General features: G+C 38.7%; 1 protein-coding gene across 3 annotated transcripts in view; it reads right to left on the reverse strand.

The window, feature by feature from the left end:
- PDE4D (phosphodiesterase 4D) overlaps positions 1–20,044 on the reverse strand; it is a 352,649-nt gene that overhangs the window by 40,797 nt on the left and 291,808 nt on the right. For all 3 annotated transcript variants that reach the window (XM_066181178.1, XM_066181179.1, XM_066181180.1), the window contains exon 6: positions 2,582–2,694. In XM_066181178.1, coding sequence (XP_066037275.1) covers positions 2,582–2,694 — 113 coding nt within the window. The remainder of the gene's footprint in view (positions 1–2,581; positions 2,695–20,044) is intronic.

The following is a 20,044-nucleotide window of genomic DNA, read 5'->3' on the forward strand; positions in this document are numbered from 1 at the left end:
TCAGGACATGAAATACTACTCCCACCCTGTTTTTGTTTTTTTTTCCACTGCTATGGCAGTCTTTCCACAATGGGCAAAAGTTTATGCCTAGTGCAGAGTTCAGTTCTTATGCCATCCCTTCTGTCTTGCATATGTTCACATAAACAAGGAAAACTAATACTTAAAATGCTATTGCATACAAAATACAGAGGAGAGAAATAAAAGTAAGGGAATTAGCTTAAAGTCCAAGGGAAAAAAAATCCCTGCACCAACAACAATCAGTCTTGTGGGCTGGTTCTTTAAGAAACCCAGACAAAAGGAAAGAGATAAACACAGTAACAAACTTTGTTCTTCCATACCATCAACATTCCTTTTCCTGACTTTCTCATCAGATTTTATAGGACATATTCTTCAGATAGAGAACAGAATACTCTTGCATGTTCACTTCTGTACTGAAATCTGTGCTCTCAGACTTGAGCAAAGCTTTTCTGCTTCAGTTTCTCAATAAGCTAAAATAGTTTAATTTACCTATATACCTCACTGAGAGGTCAAAGTTTGCAGTTGTATTAAAACAGGAGGTAATGTATAAATGCTGGGTATGTTTTAGTAATCAGAATTGAAATCATGCTTTAGAACAACCTGCTGCACCCCTGAAATGAAACCCCCCCAGAACTAATTTTTTCTCACACTATTGTATGGGCTTGCTGGTTTATATTCAAGATTGTTCACATGCTGGTTAGTGGCACAGATTAAGCCTTGTTGTTTTTGTTTGTTTGGGCTTTTTAAAATATCTTACTAACCAAAACAAAAACCTCTCAAATGAGCCCTGAAAGATGACACAAATTTGTATACAAGGAGTTGATTTCCAAAATGAGAGTGAAAATGCTTACTTATTCAAGCAAATACAAACAAAACATAGTATCAAAGTCAGCAGCCCCTCTGAGTCTACTTATAGGTACAAGTAAGTTGTCAAATTTTATTTTTTATAATGTTCTTTCTGTAAAAATCTGAAAATATTTGGTAAAATTTAACAATGATTTGCAATTAATTTTACCTCATTCTACAAACAGCTTATCCTCACTGTTCACTAAATACACTGCATATCTTATCTATTATAGGGCGTTAAGAAATAAATACTTGAAGAAAATGCAGCATTTTGTGAAAGAATGGTTATACAGACATCACAAATCAGGAAATCGACGGATGTTCAAACTTGTTAGCAAGAAAAGACCAGGTTGCAAAGGTCGGTTTGATCTCACTCTGGAAACAAAGTCTCAGATTCATATAGTGCTGAATCAGCCTTGGAAACTCTTGACTTTGTAACTTACCGATGCATACACAATAGGTACTAAGTAACAAGAGCTTTCAGCTGCAATAAAAACTGAAAACGCAGTACTGAGAATAGTGTAATACCAGGGAGGTTACTCTTAAAACAGAGATCAAATTGGTGCTAAGAGTCTCAACAGCCAAGAAAAGAACAGGGAATATTACATTGTGGGATTAAACCGCACAAGTGCAATAATACTTAATATCTGACATGCAGGCACACTTCAATAAGAACTTAAAAACAGTCAATAAAAAAAGCAGATACTTGGTAAAAGCAGTCAAAGCAAGACAATAGAGTATTAAGAAGGCATAAGCTGAGTCAAAACAACTATTTTCCAAGCTAAAATACTAATTACAACTGAAATGGTTAAAAGGTGCTAAAATATCATCAGCTGTTTTTGCAGGTATAAGAGTAGGAAATCTATCCTGTTTAAAGCCTTCTTCTCATTTCTAATTGTACATGTTGCTGTTCAAGTACTCAGTTGATGAAAAATATAAAAATAAATTTTGAAGTAACACAGAACTTTTATTAATTCACCTTAAAAAGGGTAACTCCAGAAATGTACCTGCATATTACTTGTAAATCAAAATCAGGAAAGAAAGTTTACTCATGAATGAAGGATGTGGAAACTCAATTTCAAATCACAAAACCAAAACACATACAGACCGTAGCAGATCCTGGCACAGAGTTCCCAGATAATGCAAATCCTCAGCTTCCAGGATGCGAAGGAAGTGTGCACTCTGTTGCAGAAGCACACCTCTGAATGTAGGTGTGTATTGTGATGGCACTTTGGTTGAGAGCGTGTTCTTTCATAACAAATGCCGTTATGAGAGCTGTCATCATCATTGTTTACAAATAGAATCCACCATACAGCTCCTCTGGGCTCAAGAACTGTCTTTATCACCTCTCATGCTACTTTCTACACGGTTTCTAGGAAAGATCCCTAATTCTGTATGGGGTTCTGTGAAAAGAAGGAGCAACTGAAGAGATTATTGCGAGCAGCCCCGAACAATCTCTTATTGTTTCTAAACTGACACGCACGAGAAAACAGCTTTACAAGATCTGCATCACTTTGACGACTTGCGCTGAAATTTAAAAGGACGGTGTATAAAACCACAAGAGAAGCCGCTCCAGCTCCCAAACCCACGTTTGGACATTGCTTGCCCACGTCAAGCTTCTCCTCCCGGGGCCCCTCCGGCCGCCCCTGACCCCTCACAGCCCCGGCCGGCGCTCAGGGGGGAGGGGGGTGGCGGGGCCGAGCCCGCGGGCTCCTACCTTGTTCGAGGCCATTTCGCTGACGGAGTGCCTGGTCTGCAGCGTCTCCAGCTGGTCCAGGCACCAGTCCAGCTCCTCCATGGTCTCGCTGGCCAGTTTTTGGTAGGCCTCCTCTGCGAAAAGACAGGGAAAGGCGCGCTCAGTTGGCAAGAGTTTCACGGGGCTCACGGGCAGCGCCAGCGCGCCCATCCTCCGCTGTCCGGAGCCCGGACACGGGCGCTGCTCCCTCATCCCGCCGGCGCCGGCAGCGGCTCTGCCCCTCCGCCGGGCCACGCTCTGCAGAGACACCGGGGCGGCGAGGGCAAGTAACTTTGGTCCTGCCGGGCTCGCCCCTCGCCCGGGCTCGCCGCCCGCCCCGGGGCCGCTGCCGCCCGCAGCGCCGCCCCCTCGGGGGAGGCGTCCGGCTCCGCGCCGCGCCCGCGGCCGGGCAGAGACCGAGCGGGGCAGGAACCGCCGGGGCACGGGCACCCACAGCCACCCACGCTCGCCCGGCAGACCCGCTGAGCCGCCATCCCCGTCCTTCTCTTACCTACCCACCGCGGCACCATCAGAAATTAACCTCTATGGAAGACGGGGAAAGGTGTAAGAGCACATGTAAGCGCTCCGGACAGCGCTGGCCCGCCGAAGCGCCAGCTGTCAGAGGAGCGCTCAAATAACTGCAGTCGTATGTGTTCTAACCCAAAGCCTCTGTGTGTGTGCGTGTGTGTGTGTGTGTGTGTGCGTGTGCGCTAGAGCAGGCAAAAAGTATTGCATGTTGGCTGTAAGCACGAAAGAACTAATCAGAAAGTTTTGGAGCTGGACATAGGAAGACAATATGGGAAATGAACCCAGTAATGGTATGGAAAACCATGGTTTAACCAGAATTGCTAATTATTCATTTGGGACTAACCGTCTTGCAGAAGTTTCAGTTACAGACAGGAAGACATACCTTCCTTCAATAACTCCCCAACAACAGGAAATCTGTCAGTATGCAAATTATTTAAGAAAAATAATCCTATATACTGAGTGCAAGCCTCACCTACCAAGCCTGGCTATTTTTTTATTCTAATGTAGATCTGAAGGCAAGAATGCTTCTCCACATTCAACTCAGAGCAGAGTGAGTTTCAGCCCAGGTATCCTGTCTTGCAAGCTGTGTGTCTAAAACACCAAGTTTTGAAACTGCTGGCATAGACACATCTAGATCAGCTACACACAAACATTTCTCCAAGGCAGAGAAATGTTTCTTTGGTGGGCTTGTTATGGACATCCATGATATCTCCCTTGACTTGTTTCACGTCTGTAATGTCTCCCTTTACTTGTTTCACATCAAATCAACCTTATTTTCAGACAATATCAGACAAGCAAAAAAATCAGGAAAACAAGTTAACTAAAAGTCCTTTTCAAATAAAACACCCCAGCATGGACTACTGCCAAACAGCTCAGTGCATTACTGCACAACATCCTGGATACTAGACCTGTATCTTTTTATGTTTCTGATTACATGCTCAGAAACTTCAAGTTCCCTCACAACTTTAAAACTTCATATACTTGTGGCTGCTGCATAAACACCCCACAATTTTGAATAAAAAGTTCACTTTCATCTGAAAAAAAGTAACACAAGAAGAAGTTTGAATTGAGATTAATTAGCAGAACCATTTAACGAAAATTTTGCAGTGCTTGCCACTTCAGTAAACACATTAACCAACATTCAACAAACACCATTCACATTAAATTGTAAACCCTGTCACTCAGATGCATACTTACTACAAATGCTGTCTCATCCAAAGGAATTCCCTGGCCAATAAAGTCAGGTTTTCCAGACTGTTTATCTATTGAAAGAGAATTCATGACGGTCTATAATACAACACATATAACAGATCACTAGTTCCCGATCACAGTAAAACAAATTTGTATGATGTTATTTGCCTGCTAGCCTGAAGCCTGCCCAACAGCAATTCTTGAAAACCAGATACTGGGAACCATGTTTTTCTTAACAAGACCTTCCTTCTTAACATTCCTTCTAATATTTAGGAGAGTATGTGGATAAGGTTTTTTTCCAAGAAGTATGAAAACAACAAAATAAACTCAAAGAATGCAATATTTGGGTAAAACTATTAAAATGCTCAGCTTGCTATTTATTTAGCAAAAAAATATATATTACCAATGGCATCTTACAGTGAGGAATCTTTACCTACTCTTCACCTTCCCAGTACACCTCAAAGCACATTAGAAAGCAGAATCCATCACTCACAAGTATCTCACCCTCAGGATTCTTCTCACGATCTCCTACTTCAGACTGCCACACTTCAAGAGTCTGTGACTGCCGTGGGGACCCGACTGACCACTCAGGCTAAGTAAAATTCTGATGGCCATTGCTAGGCTTAAGACTTGCTGGACTTGGCACCTCCTGACAATTCTTAGAACTTAGAGCTGTCAGACCAATCTTAAATGGAAATAAAAGGTTTTCTAAATGATGGCAAAGTACCCATCAAACAAGGACACCTGCAGTTCTGAAGGGCAGAACAACCATAGGAAAGCTTTTTTCTGAACAGTACCAAAGCTCTAAATTTGGCCCACACTTTTGTTGTTATACAATGTGGTGGAAAATGTTGAGGTTAACAGCTTTTCAAGTATAACACTCCGGTGCCACTAAGCTAAGAATAAAAGAATAATTATCAGCTGTGCAGCTTTGAGAGCCTCACAACACTGTTTCTGACTTCTCTGTTACCTCTAAGATAGCACCCTGTAATTAGATCCAGGACTGATGTACTAATCGTTTGGGTTTTTTTGTTTTAGACACATGATCAAGCTTCCCCACCCAGATGAAATCCTGAAACAGATTAACTTCTGTAAATAAGAGGCATCTTGAAATGTCAAAGGTTCTTTTTATGTCTCATTAGGCTTTAATATGAGGAAGAGAACATTTTAACACCAGCTGCTTTAAGAATTTGCAAGTTATTTTGTATATGCTTTTAGAAAAAAGGAAGTGACAGCAAGTGTTCTCTTTTCAGTTTACAGATTACAAGCAATTCCAATATGTGTAGCTTTCAGTATGGTACATAGAAAAAGAAAAAATAAAACCAACAAATGAAAGGCTAGCAAAAAGAAAAAGCTCTACCATAATCATTTGGCACTGCACAGCTATTTTTTAAAGAGAGTTCTGTCTGTGTTTATAAAAGACTTGATTCTTAGCACAGTACCTAACACACTACCATAGATGGCTGCACTTTAATTCAGATCACTATTTGGGAACAATTTCTGTTCAAAAATTTTGAAGGGATAAAATTACTATATGGTAATGCTTATGTAGAGTGTCCACTTTATGTAATGGTTTGTCATGATTTTCATATATGTTGTTCTGCTGTTCTCCTCAAGAACAATAGCAATATTATACTTTTCTACTCAAGTAGAAAAGCACTCAAGTCTATTTGTACTAATCTTTGCAGTATTTTAATCAATTTCAGAACAGCAAAGTCAAAAAAAAAAAAAAAGTACAGATTCTTCATTATTGTCTGATCAGTTGAGATCATGTAAGTGATGCAAAGAGACTGGAAAAGAGTTGACTCAGCAAGTACACAACAAAGGGCTTTGACCACTTGCCTTAAAATGGCAAGTACACAACAAAGGGCTTTGACCACTTGCCTTAAAATGGGAGTGTCTTGGAGGCAAGACAAGAACTCGGCTGAGCAGTGATGTGATCCAGATAGTCTTGGCATGTCTACTGTCTTTTGGAGCTGCAGGTTGCTGGAAGAAGCTCTGAAAACCTCCAGGCTATTCTAAATGAACTGAAGATCTACCAGAAAAGGAAGGGCAAAGAAGGTGTACACCCCCTGAAAAACAATAGTAAAACCAAACTGGCAACAACAGATCAAAAGAAAGCTGACGTACTCAATGAATTTTTGTCACAATCTTCATCTCTGTCTTTGCACTCCTCTTAAGAGGATGGACAGATGGATGGGGACTGGGATAACAAAGTCCATTGTAAGGGAAGATCAGGTTTGTGACCATCTAAGGAACATTAACATAAGTCTGTGGGTTACAATTAGATACATCCTAAAGTCCTCGGATAAATGGCTTATGTAGTTACCAAACCACTCTCCATGATATTTGAAAAGTCATGGCAGTCAGGTGAGAAGTGACTGGAAAAGGGTAAACATTGTGCCCATCTTTAAAAAGGGTAGAAAGGAGTATGCTGGGAACTACTGACCTGTCAGAGTTACTTCTGTGCCTGGAAAATCATGGAACAGGTCCTCCCAGAAGCTGTGCTAAGGCACATGGAGGGGAGGGAGGTGATTTGAGACACCAGCACAGTTTCACCAAGGGCAAGTCCTGCCTGAACAACCCAGTGGCCTTCTGTGGTGGACTGACTGTATCAGCGGACAAGGGAAGGGGTGTGGATTTCCTGGACTTCTGTAAAGCCTTTGACATGGTCCCTCACAACATCCTACTCTCTAAATTGGAGAGAGATGGATTTGAGAACTGGACTGTAAGATGGAAAAGAAATTGGTTGGATGGTCACATCCAGAGGGTTATGGTCTAAGACTGAGAGTGCCAATGGACATCAGTGACAAGTGATGCCCTCAGGGGTCTGTAGTGGGACCAGAATTATTAAATATCTTCATCAGTGGCATAGACAAAGGGATCAAGTGCACCCTCAGCGGAGTTGCAGATGACCCCAAGCCGAGGGGTGCTGTTGACACACCTGAAGGATGGGATGCCATCATTTTTATTCCTGAAACAGTTTTTTATTTCTCTCATGGCCTTAGAACTAACAAAATATCTCATGTTACAATATCTCTGTGTACTAAGACTCTATGTCAAGGGCAAAAGGATGAAAAGTATGTGTTTATATCATTTTGAAGCCAGGTAACAGGAACACTACAGATATCTAGGAAGAAGACATTGGGCTCTTGGAACAGGCCTATAACGGTTAGTTTAGAGTAAATAAGGCACTTCTGATTCCTTTAAATAAACAGCTGTATCATTAGGCTCTCACTATGGGGTTTGGTTTCTCTGTGTGGGACTGCTAACTTGTGCTGGCTTTTTTTTCTGGAATTGTTTTATATATTTCTTGGGAAAATAGGTCTGGAACAAAGTTATTCATACTGATATAATTTGCCCCAAAGTTAGAATAATTTCTGTATAAAGTATTTGCAAATTCATCTAAATAAACAGTCTTGAGATGCCATAGTAAAGCAGAATATCAAAAAAGTGTTCAATTGAAGCCAAGCAGGAAAACATGCATTCAGTACAGACAGTATATTTAAATTTACTGCCTCCATGACAAAGTACACCAAAATTTTGCAGCGTGAGTGTTTAAATCCACTCTTTGCTATAATGAAATATTCAGCAAGGCCAAATGAATGTTCTTTTGTTACTACTCATCCTTATCAAGTGCTCCTTTCCCCTCTGACCAATTTGCAAAGTACTAACACATTCTTTACTCCACTGCCTGTAAGAATTTGCCAGAAGGACCACTGTCACTTACTCACTGGAGAAAAGAAGTAAGCCTTTGCATCAAGAAATCAACCTTGCCCAAAATGAAGAAAAAGAGGGAAGCTCTTGATTTTCAAGTAGCTCAAATAGCACAATGTCCTTTGAATGTAATTTTATAGCTTTCTTTTCATGAAAAAACTTCATTTTGAGAAAAAGTCTGTTTATTTTCTTAAATCTCTTTTTCTCCCACCAGCTGTGAGAGATTCTCTTGTGGACAATTGTGTCAATTCTATTCTCTTGTGGACAAGGAGTACAATAACGGATTCATTGCTCAAGTTGCTTTCTGATTCTATTTTTTGTATCACAGAAAAAAAATTTCTTCTAATGAAGAGGATAAATCCTCAAATCAGTTTTCCTCTGTAGCTGTATGCAAGTATTTTTCCAAGAAGGGTACTGATGTTGGTTCAACATAATGAGAGAAGTGAAAGATTTTCAAAGTGGAACAAAATGAGAGGCAACAGGTACAAACTAAACTACAGGATGTTCCCTCCAAACATTGCAAAACTACTACTGTGACTGAACACTGGCACAGGTTGCTCTGTGGAGTCTCCTTACTTGTACATCTTCCAAACCCATCAGGACAAAATCTAGGCAACCTGCTCTAGCTGGCACTGCCTGAGCAGTAAGATTGGACTATGTGGCCTGAGAAGTCCATTTCAGCTTCAACCATTCTGTGATTAAATTAGCAATTGAAAAAAAATAAAAGCCATTTTTATAAAAAAGTGGGTGGCTCAAATGGCCATGCTGTCATGTTTGCAATTCTGTAATTGTCTTGTCCCTTCTAGAAAGGATAAAAGGATATTATACTGTTCCCATCAGGATGTTGCTGAAGAGCTTATTTAATATATATTACTATGGACATTATGATGAAAATGAGAAATAAAAATCACTAAATGAAAACGTGTAAATTTTCACTATTAAAAAGACCAAGTAACAGTTTTGTTTTCCTGCTTTCTTATGACATATAATCAGAAAATGAAGGAACAACTCAAGTTTTTGTCAAAAAGTGTCCATTAGAAATCATCAGCTTCACTTTTAAGCATATTACTATGGTTTTTGCCTGATTTGTCAATAGCACTAAAACCTAGAAAATCTGTTCTGTAACAAAATGTTTTTTATCAACTGGAACTTGCTTAGATCAAGCTGAAATGTGAAAATTAGGGGTTTCTTCTGGGAAAGAATTGTAATTTATCTGTTTGGTTTTGAGTGTCCTTCAGAAAATTTACAAATACATATTCAGATATCACTGTGGAATAAAATAAAAATAAAGTTATCTGTAAGTACCAAAGCAAATAAAGTCTGTTTTCCTTAAGCTTTCGTGTCTATTGTGTGGTTGACTTAACTGCTGAACTTCCTGACATGCAATGGTGGAGAATGAGCTCACACTATATCAAAAAAATATAAATGCCAAAGTTTAAAAAAGAAATGTGCTCAAACTCTATGTTGTGGGGTTTTGTTTGTTTGTTTATTTGTTTGTTAAAGACAGTGTTAATAGGCTCTTCTACAAATTTTCCATTTTTGCATGGTTTATACTTAATAAATTTAATAAATCCCTGCCTTGCTATCAGATTTAGCTGGCAGTGGTCAGTGATTTCAAAAGGTGGCTGTTGCTAATACACACCTATTTCCTAAGGGAAGCACTCTAAAAAACCAACTGTTTCTGGTGCTAATTCTAATTTAAAACAGAGATGCATGATATTGCTTAGATAAACTAACTTAACTGATGGCAAGAGTGAGCCGATAGTGAGAGGCTTTATCTTAGAACCTCAGATGTTGCAGGAGAGAGGAAAGTTCTCTGCCTAGCCCCTGCTCTGTAGCAGGAAGAATGCTTTCTTTCCAACAAAGCAAAAGGAGAAATACAAGAGTACACAACTTCAATCATCTTTATTCCTGAAAGCAGAAGAAATGGCAGTGGCATGAATGAAATTTCTTTTCTTCCTTTTGTGAAACTGCTCTTTCCTCCACACACAGTTAACTGGGTTGTATTTACATAGCACAGAGAGGTTACACTTTTGCAGTCTTTCCTAAAAAAAGAGCAGAGGCAACTGGTAAACATCTCTTTTAGCTTCAATACTTATTTAGTTTTTAAAGCTTTGTTTCCAGGTCAAGTGGTGTCTGAATTAGCCTTTGGGCTAGCAGCACACTTCTTATCACTGAACTCTCATGCCCTACTAATGACAATGGAAAAATGTGAAATTCTTGTCTGAATGGATACTCTTGATGGATTATTCCCAGTGAATATGTGCTGAATCAGATCCTTACTCTATAAAATGTACAGATCATCTCCTCCATCTCTTGTAAAATTCCATACTTCTCTGCGACAGTGCTGAAGAAGTGAATAATCCTTCTGCCTACAAGTTATAAGACTAAGATGGTGGATAAACTCTAGTTTTAGTTAGGTAGTTCTAATGGAACTACTGTTATAAATATTTTTATAATATCCTTGGTTTAAGCATAACACCTTATAAATACATTCAAAATATTATTCTAGTAGTGTTCAAGAGATATAGTCAGAATTAGATGGTAGAAATCCATCAAAAATCTGGGTCTTCTCCCCTAGGTTGTTTTTTTTGTTGTTGTTGTTTTTTGCTTTTTTTTTTTTTTTCCTAATATTCTTCTGACATGGATAAATAGCAAGCTTCTTTCCTCCTAGGCCTGCAAGTGACCAGCATAAATTTTCTTCTCATTTTGCTTTTTGTCAAAGCACAGGACAATACAAAAGACAAAGAACATAATAAGTAAAAATTAAAACAGAAATTAACAAAACCCTAACCCAAGTAATATAATTTAAAATACAAAACACAAAATTGAACCATGGAACTGATCAAAAAAAATTATTTTTTTTTAAGAAGAAGAAGAAGAAAAAAAAAAAGTAACAGTTTTAGTCCCAGTAACAAAATTCATGGCTTCAGCATTTCCAGTGATTGCATTTTAAAAATCAAAATAAAATGTCCTGAGATCTGGGGGCCAGCATCACTTTTCTCTACAGAATTAGAGCTCAGAAGCTGATTGGAGCAGAGCTTCTCTACATGTTACTGGTGAAATCAGTTCATCCAAAGGAAATACAAGTCTTTCAAAATTTTTCAGGGAAGAACAGGCAGTTTAAATGTCATCAGTCATCAGTTAAAATGAAAGTATTGGAAAATAATGCATACCATTTTTAAACTATATTATGTGTCTTTTATATTTTACAGACTGCAGTTCATCTTTAAACTTGTGTAAAAATGCACTACTTCCAGTTGTTTTTTGAGGGACGAGAGACTGAATAAACATGAAAGTGAAAGTGATAGTTTGAAATCAGGTATTCCCTAAACTGGTAAATAATTTTAAACAGGACTGATAAAGACAGTGAAAGAACAGATTACGAAGATGCACAATGGGATGGGGTGAGTGACATTCTTCTTGAAAGAAGCAAAATAATTTAAAGTACTTCCTGGGAGGACAAACCAAACTCATGGCATCCTTTTCATTGCTAAAGGTGCTCATTCAGTTTGTGAAGATAAGACTGATCAGTGGTGTATGTCCAAAAAAAACAGGAAGTGGAAGCTCCAGGGAAAACATGTTGATCCCTTCATTTCAACCTGCTTAGTCTCTATGGGGGACCTGTGGAATAAAGACTTATGCTAGAGGTCCTTAGAAGAAGTATCTTTTAGGTTTGCATGTCCAGGTTTTGGTAGCACAAGGGGCTACAGGGTGCTGTCAGAAGTTTCTTCCATGTCTGAAAGATCCAGTGCCAGGCAGCTCCAGGATGGACCCACCACAGGCCAAGGTTGAGTCTGTCAGTGTCAGTGACAACGCCTCTGGAATAATGTATTTGAGAGGAAAAAGGTTATTGTGCAGAAGCAAATCATGGCCAGAAAAGAGTGGAGTGAGGATATGTGATAGCAACTGATCTGAATACACCCATGTCAGTGCTGAAGGAGGGGCAGGAGAAGCTCCAGGGGTCAGAGCTGAGGTTTCCCTGCAGCCCATGGTGCAGACCATGGTGAGGCAGCTGTGCCCCTGCAGCCCATGGAGAAGACCCACTCTGGAACAGCTGGAGGCCTGAGGGACAGCGGTGACACCATAGGAAACCTGTGCTGCAGTAAGGTTAAGGTCCTGGAAGGGTCCTGTGACCTTGTGGGGCACCCATGCTGGAGTAGTCTGCACCTGAAAGACTGCAACATGTTGCATGGAAGCAACACATGTTGCAGCAGTTTGTGCAGAACAGCAGTCAGTGGGAAGGGCTCAAGAAGTACACAGAGAACTGTCTCCAATGGGGGACACCCCATGATGGAGCAGGTGAAGCAGTTCTGCGTTGAGGAAGAAGCAGTGACACGAACAATGTCCGATGAACTAACCATACATAACCTCCATTCCTCACTCCCCTGCAACACTGGCAGGGAAGAGGTAGAGGAAACTGGGAAAAAAGTTAAGCACAGGAAGTAGGGGAAGATGAGAAGGTTATTTTAAGATTTTGAGATTTTAAGACTTTAAGATTTGGGGTTTAATTCTCATTTTCTTACTTTGATCTGTTTCTTAATAAACTAAACTAATTTCCCCAAGTTGAGTCTGTTTTACTTGAGCTGGTAACCAGTGAGTAATCTCTTTCTGGCCTTATCTCAACCTGTGACCCTTTTGTTATCCTTTCTCTCCCTGTCCACATGAGTGATAGAGCAGGTTGGTGGACAGTGGTGTCCAGCAGCATGCACATCAAGCTTATTGTAACTGATAAGGGGAGTCCCTCATATGAGCAGTTAAAAAATACCAAATATTGTTATGATGAACAGTTTCTTTGATTGCTTTGGAAGTCATTGTGGCAGATAATGAAATTCAATGAATAATATAGGAGCTGATTGAAAAATAATAAAATCAGGGATAAAACAAGAAGAGATGCTCAATTTGGTCAGACTCCAGAATGAGACAATGAATTTTCCAAAAGGGAAAATGTTGTAAACCGGAGAATAGTCATTAGATTATAAAACTTTTCAACAGGAAAAGAACAGCATCTTAAATCCCAGCTCCAATGAATTCTTGTGCATAAGTCCCACTGATTTCATCAAACCAGATGTTCACCGAAGAGCCACTCCACAGAGTTGTCAGGAGTGACAGAAGGAGTGATGAATAGAGGTTGTAAAATGACAGTGGGGGTTGTGTTTGATTTTTTGACCTCTTAAGGTGTGGTCTTACCAGTGCCCAGGACAGGGGGACAATCCCTGCCCTGCTCCTGCTGGCCACACCATTGCTGATCCAGGCCAGGATGCCATTGGCCTTCTTGGCCACCTGGGCACACCCTGGCTCATGTTCAGCTGCTGTCACCAGCACCCCCAGGTCCTTTCCAGCCCCTCTGTCCCAGCCTGTGGCCCTGCCTGGGGCTGTTGTGACTCAAGAGCAGGACCCAACACTTGTCTTGTTGAACCTCATACTGTCAGTCTCAGCCCATCTAGCTCACCTCTCCAAACTCCTCTGTAAATCCTTCCAATAGTACCACCCAACATGATGTGGTCCCCAGATTTACCAAGGGTACACTCAATCCCCTAATTCAGATAATCAATAAGATACTGAACAGGATTGGGCCCAATTCTGAATCCTGAGAAACACCAGTACTGACCAGAATTTATTAAAAATAGATTATTTTAAAAGAAATCTGTACTCATTAGAAACAAACTCATAGCATGCTGGAACAAGTAGCTGATCGTCCTGCCATAAGAAACATTAAATCAGGCTTTGATTATCAGCTAAATTCTCTTAACCTCTGTGCCACAACTATTGTAGGACTCTATATAGCTTCTTAATGGGTTTCACAAGCTGTTTTGACCTTAAATACAGAGAAGTATTCTGATTTAAATTCCATTTGGTCCAGTGTAAAGGTCCCTCTTTCTTTAAGGCAAGGAGAAGTTTTTGTACCCAGAAGTATAGTTTTAATGCCTTATCCTCGAAAACACAGTACATCTCTGCAAAAGAAATCATAGAAAAATAAATGGCTGCATCTTAGCCGATATGTAGACACTAGATTTTAAAAGTGGCACACTGATTTACTGTAGGTGAGGATTTGGCCCATAGCTTACATTTGTTTATACAAATGAATTCAAACTCAGGAGTAAGAAGATAAATCTGTAAAACTAGCCCAGCAAATAGGGCAAGCCATGTATTCCAGTGAGTTTGGACAAGTGGTCAAGGTAATGAAATGTGAAAGGCAAAAATGAGTGTTTTACAGAGCCTACAAAGTTACCTCAAAATAGCACAAACCTTAAAACAGTTCATTGTCAACACAGCATTTGTTTCTGAGAGAGAAATAATAGTCCCTGAGCTTGGTTGAGTGCTGATGGCCCTGCTTGCCAGACACAGCAAGCTGGTGAACTGAAGCTTGGGCAGCCCTGGTGTGTCTAGCATGAATAGTCAGGATGAGACCGTGCTGGATTACTGTGTGCTGCAGAGCTCATGGCTGGAAGGTATGTGCTGTGTACAAAATCAGACTATCTGACGTCCTCCTCTGGGATGGATCAGTGAAGTGAGCCACATGCACCTTACAAAGCTGGGTATTTTTTACCTCCTGCCAGAGATGCTTCATAGAATCAAGGAGCAGTTCAAGCAGGAAGCGACCTTTTAGAGGTTGTCCGGTCCAAATCACTTGCAATGAGCAAAGACACCTTCAGGTTGTTTAGAGCCCTGTCCAACCTGAATTATCTCAACAGAAATTCTGTTATGTAAAATTCTGAGGACAGCTCTTTACTTTTTCTGGGATTCAGATGATCTTTGCTTTGACTGTGGATAGGTAAAAACCTAAGTATTTTAAAGTCTTTGGGCTTTTCCTTGAGGATAAGGAGAAATGCACATTCAATCTCTCCCATCCCTTCAAGCTGAAGGAGAAAAATATCAGAGCACAGTCTAAAGGAATATGTATAGATAAAGAGTAGGAGAAGCACACCAAGGTGTTTGGAGAAAAGAAAACAAGACAAATTCAACCAACCAAAGAGCTCTAATGTCTCTGTATGTTACAGATGACAAATCTGAACTTGCAGAAACCTGTTTTTGAGAACACTGCTACAGTTTAAAAAATAGCATGTATACAAGGATATAACAATTCTTTTACCAATCCACAGAGAGGTCCACAACTACTCTTGCCATCTATATCTACGTGTCAGCAAAAGAGGTTTTTAGATTTAATAGAAAGCCACAAGAATGACTGGCAGAATATGACAGTCATTAGAATAAAATGGAAAGAAAAAGACTCAGATTAATTTCTTTATACTTCAAAGAGAACTCTGTCCATAGCTGGAAATGACAATCCCTTTCTCAAGTGCTGCATGTAGCTCGCTCAGTAAATATATAAGGAAACAGCTCAAAGGAAGCTCAGCTTCCTGCTGCAGATTAATGAAATGCTTTGAACTACAGGCAATATGCACACCCAAATTACATACTGTAATACAATATTGAAGCTGCTCCACACAGTAAAAGCCAATTATTCTTGGCAAACATCGTCATGATGCCTTCCTAACTAACATGTGGAGTATTGTCCCATGAAAAGAACTCAGCCAAAAACTCTGTAATTCCTTACAGATGAAGATCAAGAGGAAGAAGTACTCATTGTTTTAGAGTAAGATTTCACATAAGACTAGCATTCGTCTGCTCATAGGTGTCATCAGTATAGATTTTTGCAAGCAAGAATAACAGCTGAAAATTCAGTTTAGATAAGCTTATGGTTCTTATTAGTCTAATGAGCCTTTGTTTTACTACAGAGAAATATAGTGAGGCAATGGGAAATATGAATTACGTTACATGAAAAAATTAAATCTAATTCTTTTTATGGACTTGAACATTTCTACAGAAGTTTAGTCGCTAGTTGATTTAAGATGGATTAATTACACATACTATAGTAATGCTAAAGAAGTTAAAAAACTGAACTTCAAGTCTCTACTGATACTTACTGAAGAACATTGTATTAAGACACAGTCCACAACCCAAAGTATCTGTACTCCAACAGAGAAACCCAGAGGTGGAAAATAAGTTATGAAATCTATACCATATACCTTGCTTATCAACAACTGTGACAAGAAGTAAGATCTCTGAAATTCAGCTCAGGATGCCATCAAGGAATCACACTTACCTAGAAGTAAAGTGTTTAAAAATGATTCTCAGGTATCCTGTTACCTTCACAATCTTCTATGTTTTCTTCATAAAGAATCATTTTGGGGCATGATTTGACTTACATCACCAGTTACACAAGAATAATTTTGGGGCAAAATATGACTTGCAGCTAAACTTAATATAAGTAGGGATGGCAAGTTCTCAGAGAAAATAAAAGGCATATCTAAACTAACTCAAGCATTCTATTACACTGAACCACCAAGGGCTGTGATACTTGAATGACTGTCTTCAGAGTATCCAAAAGAGCAAAATGCTATGCTTGGGAAGGGAGCAAATGTTCTATTTATATCTGCTGCAACAAATAAAAATATAGGAGTTTTCTGGTTGAATCTGATAGGGAAGCAAATTAAAACATGTAAGATTTGCTTGCTTATCATAAGAAAAACTTTGCTATTAGCAAAAAAGTTAGGAGGAAGAGGAAATTCATGATGGAAGAGAATGTGAGAAAGAATGCAATCTCCTTAGCATTCAGGTGGAATATGATATAATTATGGGTGGCTGTGTGCTAACAATGGCCACGATTTTCTGGTACAAATACAATTAGTGGCTTACAACAGAGTCATCAGCCGTGAATCCTGCATCACGTCTGAAAAAAAAAAGTCTGGGCAAAGCAAAAAAACACATTGTCACCACATTGTTTAACATGATAAGGAGGGCTACGTAATTAACTCTATCAGAAAATGAAACTTTTTGGTAAGAAAGAAAGGACATCAGATTATAATGCTTTTAATCATCATCATCAACACAACAGAAATCCTGAGATGTTTGGGTTATGCAGCCACAATGTGTCAGAGGAGGAATATTCTGAAGGAAGTGTGTTCCTAAAGGAATTTTTCTCTCTGTTTTTCCATGGAGAAATTTGGAGTGCAAAAAACCAGTTATGCCTTATTTCTTTTAAATTCTAAAATTATCATTCCACCAGAAACAGATAAAACTTATTTCAGCAAAATTCCTAATGCTTGCTAAACTTTTTTTTATATTTAAATAGAAATGGTATTTTTTAATATGTCACTTATGCAGGAACTTTTGGATGGGGGCAAGACCACACTACTCAACAGTGAAGGACAGGACCAAAACAAAAGGTTTCTTTGGAACCAGGGATTGTATTTACCTAATCCATCACATATGAATCTCCTACCTACTGCAATTGGTCCGAATTATGTAACTGGAAATAGAAACTTTTATCATCCTACAATGAATTCCCAAATAATTCAGTACTAATACATAGCTAAAGCACATTCCATGCAATTAGTGGCTCATATTTGAAATTATTTTTGAAATTTACAGACAACTGTTACCCAAAAGGAAAAGGTTGTCATGGTGAGTTCAGGACCACTGTATCTGATGTAATTTTTCCCACAGATGAGTGCAACAATAGGGTATGTCCTTAGATCCTCACACTTGGTGATGTCCTGAAAAAGACTAAGGTTAATTTCCCTTCGCTTTTAATTTCTCTCCTACTTTAGGATTAAAAAAAAAAAAAAAAAAAAAAAAAAAAAAAAAAAAGAAACAAAAAAACTCAAAACAAACAAACAAAAAAAATTGGCTTATTCTTGACTTAAAATAATTTTAGATGCAAATAATTCAGCTAGTATCTTTAACAGCACTAAGTTGCTCCAAAAAGTCAGGTTTAGCATTTTCTTACTTGGCTTTATTTCTGCTTTTTACACAGACATTGGTTTATACTCCCTACATATAAACTACAAAAGATTTCACAGTCCACTGTATTTGACAAATGCCTATTGAGAAGCACTTCACAATCTGCCCAGATTAGCTTTTTTAATCACTATAAATAGACTGGTGTAAGGACACTCTATTAAAGTCTCTAAAACGCATAAACATTCAGAACCACTCACCCAAATTCATGTCATCTGCAGCAACAAAGTGTATGAAGGTAGTCAGTGGTGAGATGTCAAGAAGAAAAAACAGAGTGTGGGCTCCACACTATCATTTAAAGATTTGAGATGAGAAAGTTGTTTATCATTGTGAGTCTGCACACATAAATTCAGTCTGCCCTGCCATGTCTTTCTAACTCAGAATCACAGAAGCACAGACTAAGCTGAGCTGGAAAGGACTCACAAGGATCGTCGAGTCCCACTACTGGCCCTGCACAGCACTATCCCCAAAAATCCCACCACGTGTCCAAGAGCATTATCTACATAAACTTCCTTTACTCAAACATCAATTAAAAATCTGCATGAACATCCATGAATAGTGTGTAGCCAAGTTTAACATTAATTTCCCCTTTGCCTCAATTATGAATATCCTTCAAAAAGGATTTTAATTTCCACCATGTGATGATTTTTTTTAAAATGAAAGACTGAAATACAAATCTTCACTAGAGAAGGATAAAGTATTTTTCAAGTTCCTGCACTCCAGCCAGGTAATGCTCAAATAAAAGTTTTCACAGCAGGCTCTATTTTTATTTGCTAGTGAGACTATAATTAAACAAAAATAAAATACACAACAAATGTACTTTTCTGATTCCATGTGGTATACCTCCTTCATTGTGTGAAAGATTTCTAACAGAGCAGTGCATACTGCAGAATAATTAAAATTTAGAATCCCAGAACAACTACTGCAACACTAATGAGGTAAATAATAATGTCAGCCAGCATTCTCTGGTAAGAAGGTTGAAAGAGTAAGGGGTAATAGATGTCAATAGACTTCAAAGAGATTGCCAGGTTCCAATATATACAAACGTAAGGCACTAGTCATGAAATTTAAACTAATGTTTTGTTGTGATGTCATCTTGTAGTACGATGTCAGGCCCGAAGGAAACAAGGTACAGGCAGAAAAGTGAGGCATTTTTGTCCAAAGTCCACAAGAAAGGACTATGCCTTTCCAATAAAATACAATGAAGTAAAATAAAGTAAAGTAAAATGCAGTACCCAGGGCAGGATGCTTATTTTTTTTAAAGCTATTACTCTGTAAGTGGCAATGTATTCATTTCTTTCTCCTTCTTTGTCTGTTGGAACTCACTGACACAAAAGGGATATTTTTGGTACAGTTAATGTAGCTCTATGCACAGAATGTCAACGAAACAAAAGGATGTTATTGATTTTATGGTTTCTTTCCAGTTGCGTTTTTGATGTTCAGATAAAGTACCTGGGAAAAGTAGTTTATTCTTTTATCACCAAGTTAAACGCAAGCATGACCTTTAAAAAACTCTTTATAACAACCTTCGTGGATGCCTAATGGTTTTTTATTGTGGAGCATTTCCTGAGCTATCTCATTATTTCACTGAATATACTTATACAACCTGTACACCTCGCTTTTATTTCATGTTCCATTTTGCTATTATTCCTCTTATTGGAAATTATGAAAAACTCATAATGATTTACAAGGAATTCCTATTTTTAACTATCAGAAGTCACAAATAAACATTAAACATGCAGTTTTATTCTTAGAGTTTCCTTGAATTCAAAGTCAGAGCTATTTAATAGCAGCACAGCCTGATCCATTATTATCTTTAAACAAAGTCACCAAAGAACTTTAAATTGTACACCTGGCTAACAATGAGGCATGGCCTTTCTAATTTTTCTCAAAATATCGCCCAAAAGATTCCAGATTTTATTGTTTATATTGATTAAGTGTAACTTACTTTATGCTTTAAAGCCTATTGCACTTTCTTTTCATGTTGTTAGCATTGATTTGCAGAACCTAATAGTTCAGGCTTGCACAGGGAAATCTAGAAAATAAATAGCTTCTCTTATGAGCTATTTCATGTGTTAACCTGATCAGTAGGAGACCTGTAAACATCAATGCAATTCCAGTAAAAGCAACAAAAGCATCATTAAGGTACAAAGAAACATGTTCATTAGATACTTCTTAGAAACAATTTCAGGGCTTGAGTAAGAA

The sequence above is a fragment of the Chamaea fasciata genome, unplaced genomic scaffold (assembly GCF_029207755.1).
Source record: "Chamaea fasciata isolate MVZ Bird 193981 ecotype frontalis unplaced genomic scaffold, bChaFas1.0.hap1 SCAF_4, whole genome shotgun sequence".
In the NCBI taxonomy this organism is placed as follows: Eukaryota; Metazoa; Chordata; class Aves; order Passeriformes; family Sylviidae; genus Chamaea; species Chamaea fasciata.